General features: G+C 45.1%; 1 protein-coding gene across 1 annotated transcript in view; it reads right to left on the reverse strand.

Annotated features, from left to right (window-relative positions):
- Positions 1 to 10000, reverse strand: part of ctnnd2a (catenin (cadherin-associated protein), delta 2a) — a 272898-nt gene that overhangs the window by 73823 nt on the left and 189075 nt on the right. The window contains exons 9-10 of the mRNA XM_062521339.1: positions 9182 to 9314; positions 26 to 239 (exon numbers count right to left, since the gene is read on the reverse strand). Of these exons, the coding sequence (XP_062377323.1) occupies positions 26 to 239; positions 9182 to 9314 (347 nt within the window). The remainder of the gene's footprint in view (positions 1 to 25; positions 240 to 9181; positions 9315 to 10000) is intronic.

Consider the following 10000-nt stretch of genomic DNA (forward strand, 5'->3'; position numbering starts at 1 on the left):
GCACAGGTGAATGTCGCCATCTTACCTGTGACCAGCTCTTTGACCTCCACGTCGGAGGTCTTGCGCAGCAGTCGCACCAGGGCGGGGATGCCTCCGCAGTTCTTGAAGGCGATCTTGTTGTCGTCGTTGGCCTTGCCGTACACCAGGTTCCTCAGGGCCCCGCAGGCGCTTCGGTGGACCTCGGCCATTCGGTGGTCCAGTAGGTCCACCAGCAGCTGGATACCGCCCAGCCGTCGGATCTGAGACACACACACACACACACACAGACAAACACATACACAAAATGAGAAAACAAAACACAGAAACATTTATTCATTAAAAAAAAATCATATCATCATAACATGAATTAATAAAATAGGCAAGAGTAGTATTTCTTCATATAGCACTGCATATGAAACAAAGCCACCAATTTGGCAAACAGGTTTATGTTAACCCACAGTAAACACATTGGCAACACACCAATCATTTGTTTGGATATGCAGTCCAATTCAAACATGTTAATCAACAGAATGTTTCCTCTTTTGTTTAACTTCAGATTTGTATCCCCATTTAATGGGTAATCCACACCACATGACAGAGCCACGTCTTAATGCTTGAGCACATCCAGTAAGTCATCTAGACAAATCGAGAACATAACTCACTATGGGCGGCAGCTATGAAAAAAGGAGCAAGAGGAGATTAAATCATAACTTTTCTACAGTATCAGATGGCTGACAAATCAAGGGAAAAGAATAGGTTGAGTACAAGACAACAAGATGAAGAAAACAGTGCGCAATAAATGGGACTCTCAATTCATATCCCCATGAAACAAGCAAAGGCAGTCTGATCTGATCTCTGTTCAGTGACACAATAAATGGTGGATGCACATGACGGCCATCTTGAAGGCCTTTAGGGACGTATTATCACAGCCACAGCATGTTTGTTTATCAGATGGGATGTTTGTGTTGTTGTTTCCTTTTTTTCTTTCTTTCTTTATTTTTCTCCACTGAGATGAGAGGTCCTCAGAGACCCGTATGTGATTATGTCTCAAATCTCTCAGCACACTCACCCCTCCCATAGATTTAGTTCAGGAACCTTTTCTTATGAAACTGTCTGGAAAGTTAGTTGGAGACAGATGGTCTTGACAAAATTATAATTCCTGGTATTATTATGAACGCTTCATAAAGAAGAAGCATCTCTACCAAGATTCAACATTCAAGTAAGGCAGTCACAAGCATTATCATTTTTATTGTTTCATATTCCGAAATCAAAGATGATGTGGGAATAGCTATATAAATTGCTAAATAACTTTCTGAACAAAACATCAGTTGAAAGTCATAGTGAAAGTCATAGTGATCCTAGTTAAAGGCAAACATTTGAAAATGTGTTGTCACACAGACATGGATATCACACTAAATCAGTGGTCTAATGTGCATATCTGTTGCTATTCATAAATCCAGCAAGTTATCGCTCTTGTCTTCTGTAGTGTGAAGGACAGCCATGCTTTCTGAAAGGTCATTCTGACGTTATCTGTTAGCTTTTAGCGAAGATGGGAGATGAAGCTCATTCTAGCTGTCAGATTCTTACAATGTCTCGACTTCTGAAACTATCTGGACAACGATAAAGGGCAAAGAACTTCAGTCTCACCAACACTGAAGTATCCAAATGAAGATCCATTGTGTGTGTGTGTGTGTGTGTGTGTGTGTGTGTGTGTGTGTGTGTGTGTGTGTGTGTGTGTGTGTGCATGACTAAGTGCACCCATAATGCGAGTGAAGATCTGATTGCACGTTCCATTTATCTAAATATTCCAGAATGCAAAATCTAATAGATTTGTCGAATGAGCTACTTCACACTCTTTAAAAAGTATCTAAACAAAATCATTGAGTAAATAATGACTTTGGTCAATCAAGTCAAGTCTATCAAAGCCCTATTGCAAAACCTTGACTGAGCCACAGTGCCATTGCGAGCCATGCAAAGCCAGGCGTATTGATCAAAAGGCTTCCATTTGGTAACGCATGGCATTAACATGATATGACAGTACCCCCCCTATATATACTTGGCACGGCGACGTTGGCTTAGCCAAGCCACTCTGAGTGCTGATGCTTAAGCATTACGCCGCAGATTGATTTCCTTTCTGGCAACAGGCCCTGATGTTCCAGCCTAATGCGTGACCAGCGTCGGCGTTAGCCGCGATGCTAACGCGGAAACGTGATCATCTGAGAGGGGATCGTTGGGAGTGGCGACAGCGTCGTGGCGCGCCTGTACACAAAGACACCGCAACCAATCGAGCGGCTCCCTCCTCCTCCCTCTCCATACACGAGAGCTTCCCCGAGAGCTTTCTGTGCAAATCTCTCTGGGCTCAAACAAAGTCCGCCGCTGAGAACAGTCCCCCGGTGACACATGAGAATGTGTCTGTCTCTGTGTGACAAACAAGAGAGGAAGGAAAACAAAACAGGTGCTAATCATTCTAACCTGTGCACATTTCCGAGCCCCCCCTAAGACGAATGTTCGCCATCACAGTGGTGACATGATTCACATAATCCATGCGTGTTCACGCGCGAGTCTGGGAAGATCACAGGCGCGCTGTTGTTTCCATACAGTCCCATGAAGCAGCACAGAGAGCAGGGAGAGAAAATAAGGAAGAAACACAGAGACCCTCCTGAGGGGCCAGAACCAATGTGATTTCCATACACGCGTGCGCCGCGCTAAACAAGAAGCGCCATCTCATTTCAGCGCCGCACGAGAAACGCGCGCGGCGTGACAGCCGGCCTATTGCAGACAGTCGGCGGCACCGCGGCCAATCCGGAGCGACACTGGAAAACACAGAGAGGCAACGAGCAGTCGCAGGAGCGAGACAAACAGACGTAACTCAATAACTCAATCAGTCTGCAGGGCAGGGGCAACGGGAAACCCCACCAGGGACCTCTTCCAACTGTCAAAAACATGACACACATTGTGTGTTTTGAATGAGTGGACACGTGATAGGCGACATCTATGGATGTTTAACGTGGATATACAGTATTTGATGGCATATGTATTTGGGTATAAGAAGCCATAAAAGTGTGTGTGTGTGTGTGTGTGTGTGAAAGTGTGAGCGTGTGTGTGCATGTGATGTCTGTATATGTCATGTACTGTATATGTAAATTATGATGTGGGTGTGTGTGGATGGAGGATGATTTCTTAATGTGTGTTTGTGCATAAATGTATGAATATATTGTGTGACATATTGTATGTGTGTGGGACTGTCTGTCTGTGTGTGTGTGTGTGTGTGTGTGTGTGTGTGTGTGTATTTGTACACAATGATAATCCACCATGAAGGTGAGCCAACGGAAGCCATTTAGCCCCCCACTGCTTCCTCCACCCTGCCTGTCGTAACCGGATCCTCCCCAAGCAGAACTCCGTCCCTCTGATGGACAGCAGCATCCTGCACACACACACACACACACACACACACACACACACACACACACACACACACATACACACACACACACACACACACACACACACACACACACCACAGCAGCATACACACTGGTGCTCCATTCCAGCACACACACACACACACACACGCACACACACCACAGCAGCATACACACAGGTGCTCCATTCCAGCACACACACCACAGCAGCATACACACAGGTGCTCCATTCCAGCACACACACACACACACACACACACCGCCACCACACTAGGTGGCATCCACACAGGTGCTGGGTTGCCGCAGAGACACAGGAATCAGGGGAAGCAGGACCTGTGGCAGCCCGGCTGCCTCTCTAACACAGTGACACAGATGGGTATTGACAGCTTAGATTTCCCCCTGAAAAGGGCTGAGAGGGCTGAACTTTAGCCAAATGGTGAGCAAGTGTGTGTGCTTGTGTGTGTGTGTGTGTGTGTGTGTGTGTGTGTGTGTGTGTGTGTAGGGAGGGCTGGCTGAGTGTGTGTGCGTGTGTGTGTGTGTGTGTGTGAGAGTGTTAAGGGAGGGCTGGTTGAGTGTGTGTGTGTGTGTGTGTGTGTGTGTGTGTGTGTGTGTGTGTGTGTGTGTGTGTGTGTGTGTGTGTGTCCAAACAGCCCGTGCCATCCAGGCCCTGTCGGAGGAAAAGCCATATCCATCACAGCTCGGCCTGTCCAGCCAATCTGGCTGTGTGATGGTTACTCTGTTATTCTGCACGCCTCTGCTTCCCCACAGACCACCACTCCGTCATCTGATATCCCTCCGTCTCTTCCCACTTCCCCTCTCTCTCTCTCTCTCCGCCAGACCTCCAGTCTGAGTCTATCTCTTCTCTCTTTCCTCTCTCTCTCTCTCTCTCTCTGCATCAGTTCTACTCACTCTCAATATCCCTGTGCCTTTGTCTCCATCTCTCATTATCTTTCCAGTTTGTCTCACTTTCTCTCTCTCTCTCTCTCTCCTTCACCTTCTCTCTGTTCCTCTGTTCTTCAGGACAGTTAAAGAGGAGTGTAACGTGTGAGCTAGAGAGGGCATCCTTATGGTGGTCTAAATGTGAGATGAAATGTGGACCCTCCGCTGGCATATAATCAGACTACGTTTAACAGTAGCAAACCTACTCTGTAAGTTTATTTCTAACTCTGGTCTCTCTCTCTCTCTCTCTCTCACACACCACACACACACACACACACACACACACACACACACACACACACACACACACACACACACACACACACACAACACACACACACACACACACACACACACACACACACACCCTGTGCACCTCATGGCCAGTGGAATCGTTAAAATCTTTAGCATGATTCCAAATGTAAATCAACTCACCGTACCTTGTGATTGGATTGTCACAGAATCAGTCTGGTGTTTGCTCAGAAATGAATTATAACCACTCTCTCCACCATTCCTCCCCCCCCCCCCCCCAAAAAGAGCGAACACCAACTTGCTCTCCGTATCTAGACACATCTCCGTTATCAGACTGTCTTCAAATGTTTGGTGCTGCAGCTGCACTTGAGGAAATGACAGTCATTCTTCACCCACAGCACCCAGACAGAACATCCTCCCTGAAGTCACGGTAACCGCATCACTCGGCTATTCTCTCTGCATCACCAAGAGTACCAGCACAAACAGCTCCTGCCCACCCACTGCAGACTAGCTGATGCTCTCTCAACACAGAGCAGTTTTGAGAGCACATCGATAATGACTGAGATGATCTGTTAAACTTGTTGCACTCATTTCTGCATGTGGTGATTAGATTTGTGTCTTCATTAGGGATGTGTCCTCTGGTCACTGCTACACTACGGACACACCTCAAAATGATCAGTGTAATCCTGCATGTGATTACTGCAGCGTCAATCAGAAGGTCAGAAGCAGATGACTCCTGGGACTTCCTCAGCATTATACAGGGATGCAGGCGCTGATCTATAAACAACAGGGTTCTCTATAGATCAGAGGATGCAGGGCAGAGGTGGGTAATCTGGCTCCAGGAAGTAAAAGCTCTATCACTCAATTTCCCCCAATCATTCCTGAAACCAGTAGCTGATTCTATTTATCACAATCTTCAGCTAAGTAGAAGCGCTAACTAGTGAAACAACATGTGCTATGTACACATACAGTAGGTACAGCCGATACATAAAACCACTTCAACTTTCTGAAATGTCCACCTTTGGTACAGAGTGACCCAGCATCTGAACAAGTCCAGACGTCTTCTGAAACACTAAGAGCCATTGGCATTCTTTAAGTGTTCCTCTAACTAAGTCTCACTTTTCTCGCCACGTCCAGTTGAATTAGCGCGAGGGGAGGCCATGGCGTGACAACAAACAAGTCTTCTCATTTGGACTGAGTGACAGAGTGCAGATAGCTGCTGAGCTCCTCACACTCTCACCTAGCGAGGGCCTGTCGCATGCAATCAGCTCTCTCCACCGGCCTAATGAGGGACAACCTCACAGGCCCTGACAGCCCTCTGACTGACACACACACACACACACACACACACACACACACACACACACACACACACTCACAAGCACACACATACATATACACAAGGACAAACGTGGCCTGTCCACATGCCAATTCTATGGACAATTCAATTTCCATGTGTCAACAACCTTTCTTAAAAAAAAAAAAAAAAAAAAAAAACCTTCAGAACTTATAATGAAAGAGCCAGCCCACTGGGCTATTGTGGATGGGGACTCTACTCCCTCTTTGCCAGCTGAACAGGCCCTGACTCCTGAGCTTAGAGGTGAGATTGAGTCATCCTTTACCCACAATCAACACCAGGTGTGTGTGTGTGTGTGTGTGTGTGTGTGTGTATGTGAGAGAGAGAGCGAGACAGAGAGGGAGAGCACATGGTGTTGCCATGGTAACCCTGTGACACCTGGATGACTGTCCTGCCAACGGTCAGCTGGCTTCTGCCTTAAAGTTAATTAAGTGGTCACGCAGAGAGGGAGAGCAGGCCCCGCGTAACCAAGCCGTTGACCACGTAAGAGCCCAACAGAGAGCTCTGAGCGCACCCTCATCTCCCGCAGCAGCTGCCTGCGGGAGTCAATGATGATACATTCAACTCAACAAGTTTCCATTTCTTCCTGGCCCTGCTGAAAGGATGCACTGCATGTACTCAGACAGAGGAAGATAGCGAATGCACACGCACGCACTTCCACCAAACCAGTAGAACAACAATGATGACCCATCCCAGTGTCACATGTTCTCTGGCTATGTGCGTCTGCACCCCTTTATTGGTGAAGTGCTCCCTGCTGATGGTTTGGGAAACGTGGGTTGCGAAAGAACAGAGGGATGGAGGACTGATTCTGAATTGTGTAGAAACTATACTGCGAGTTGGATATTGCATAGCAGACGCAATCTTGATTCCTTCCGTGTAAATAGGCAAATGCTGTACCCCTCATATAGGACTAATTCTGACTTAAATCACGTGCACATAGACACAAAGATTGATGACAAAAAGACTCTAGGATCTCTAAACAAACCAAAAGGGGGGAAAAATGGGCTTCAGTTCATAGGAGTCCATTGTGAAGAAAGCTTTACTTTGAGTTTTAAATGCTCGAGCATGCTTGAGCCAAACTAATTAGGATCTCCTCTGCTTTTCTTTTCATTCTGTTACAATACGTCGGTGCGCCACCACCACCAACACCACCGCTACCGCTGCCGGTGCTTGAGTTGCGAGAAGTGCGGTTTTGGTTGGCACAGATGTATCCTCTAAATTTAATTTCCTCGTAGCGCCAGCCTCTTAAGCCCAGGGGAGGAAATTGGCAGTCCGCTGTGTCTCCCGCGCTTGTCAATATGGCGCTTTGCTTTCTTCTTATTGTGCGGCTGCGCTATTAGCTGATAATTACCAGAGCTACACCGGCCTACTTTATATTCAGCAAATTCACTGTGGGGAAATCAAGGTTCAGCTACACAGCATCGCATTCCAATAAAGGGGTGAATTATCTGTTGACTGTGGATACTGCAGAGACTAATTCCATTTAAAAAAAAAAAACAATATAAAAATAATAATAAAACGGAGCAGCACACATCAGAACGCTTCTTTTGGTAAATAAGCGCAGCCCTTTGTTTCCACAGCAACAGAGCAGAATGCAACAGGAACTGACAAGGCCATAATGCTGCATAATAGTTAGGTGTGATGAGATATCCCCTGGCAAGAGATGAACTGGCACTGCACCAAACTAGATCTGCACCAGAATCACTCCTCTGGCTCTGAGGAGAACACGAATAGAGGGAGGAATCACCAGAGCACAAAGATGTGGATGTTCCTTATTTTTATTTTGGTGACTATTTCGACATTACATCTTCATCAGAGTCCCTCTCAATGCCTCATGCTGTCATTCTGGTGAAGTATAAAGAAACCTTCCGTCTCCTTGATACCATAACCACCAACTCTTCCCCTTAGAATTATGAGGTTCTATCTATGTTCTCAGTATTTCTGAGATATTGAGCTTCAAAGTCTTCAAAGAATTCCATAATTATAATGATAAGCGGAACAGACCTCTTTACAGTAGATATAATGTCCAGAAATGCATACAACTACAAGAAGCACCTCATCACACCTCCTTAAGGAGTCACAGAATGAGAATAAGTCAATAACTAAATTTTGACAAGAAGAACCTTATTCTACCCCTACATAATTCTCAGGGGGCGATAAAGATAGTTTTCCGCTGTCTTGAAGATGATGTGCTTTCGGTAGTGAACTGCTCTCTCAGCACAGGTAAGTTCCCTGAGACGCTGATAACTGCAATCGTAAACCACTCTTAAAAAAGAGCACCTTGGGTCCTCAAGTTCTAAATAGCTACTGACTCATCTGAACCCTCCCTTGTCTTGGTAAAAATCCTTGAGAAAGTTGTCTTTAAACAACTATACAGTACCACATACGTAATCTAAATAGTATTTTCGAGAGGCTACAGTTTGGTTTTCGCCCCTATCATAGCACAGAGACAGCACTATCTATAAAGCAGTGAATTATATAAGAAAGAGCATGGACAATCTCCCCTCTATTCTTGTATTACTAGATCTGACTGCTTTTGATACGGTAGACATGGTACGGTGTGGTAGACATGGTAGTCATGGTTCTCAGTAGGCATACAACATCATGTTAGCCTGTCTGGGCCTGTCCTTTATTGGTTCAGGACATACTTATCTGACAGAGATCTCTCTGTCTCCACTGGTGACCACTATTTCCCATAACATGTGGCGTCCCTCAAGGGTCCAATCTCAGACCAGTTCTATTCAGTCTGTACATGCTCCCGCCTCCCCCTGGGAAACATCATCAGGAGACATAGGATTGACTTCCATTGCTATGCTGATGATACCCAACTTTACATTTCCGTCTCCCCCAATGACACCAGCCCTATTGCCAGTATTATTCAGTGGATTGACCAAATTCATACATCAAATAAAGTAACTTTCTTCAACTGAACAAAGATTGATGGGCTTGTTCTGTATACATATGTGTCTATACATTTCTTCTTCTTTTATGCCTTTTTTAATATACATATATTGATTCTATTATTATGTTTTAAGTGCTGTTGTTAAGCACCTTGTATTGCTGTATTGTTCAAAGGCGCTATATAAATACAACTGAATTGAATTGCATAACCAAGTCCATATTTTGTAGAGCATCATTAGTCTGAAACGGATTAGCTTGGCTAAGGCTATAGGTTCTGCTGTGTGCGTGGGAGTAGAGGGTGATAGTATTGGAAAGTCCGGAGGAAGTTTACCTCTGCTTTGATCTTGTTGTCTCCAAAGCACAGGTGCTGCAGGTAGGCTGCAGCGTTGGACTGGACCGACGGGAATTGGTGCTGGAGCATCTGAATGACCTCAGGCAGCTCTGGGTCTCGCCAGCCAAACTCCCTGCAATCACACAGAGAAAGAAATGGAAAGAGAGAGAGAGAGAGAGAGAGAGAGAGTTAAAGAAAATGGAACTCCATGTTTCAAAAAGAACACCAATACTCACACTTTAAAAAGTTTTGGTCTCACACACATTTCAATCAATCTGACTCAGAAACCAAGGACCTTCCACTTGCAACAAACAAAAGCAAGCCTTATCAGCAAAACTTCCACTACAGTTGACTAATCAAGACCTTTGAAAACAATGTAACAAGTATTTGAGGGTTGCAACTACTTCACCCTAGACTGCATGCATTGAAGAGCTCTACAGGGTTTCTGTGTCAAACTCAATGGCGGGTAATCCTCCTTTTATAGCTGCTGCTTGAAGTTCATCATTATTCACAGTTGCCTTGTCAGGTAAGTGTTTTTTTTTTTTTGCAAAATAAGACGTGTTTACAGCAAAGTGCCAATGCTGTGCAAAAGAGATTAAATTGGTTAGAATCTTTGTTTGAGTCAATTCGTTTGAACCGTTGTTACCAAACTTCTTACTGTTGGTTGTTAGGATTGTTAGCTATTGATAACGCTAAGATACAGTTACAGAGGAATAATTGAATGAAATAATTCTGCCACAGACACATATTTACAGTATGTACAAGCACCAAGGGTGTTAGTAATGCATTTTGATAAGATTATCATGGCACACACTTTTA

The sequence above is a fragment of the Sardina pilchardus genome, chromosome 19 (assembly GCF_963854185.1).
Source record: "Sardina pilchardus chromosome 19, fSarPil1.1, whole genome shotgun sequence".
NCBI lineage: Eukaryota > Metazoa > Chordata > Actinopteri > Clupeiformes > Clupeidae > Sardina > Sardina pilchardus.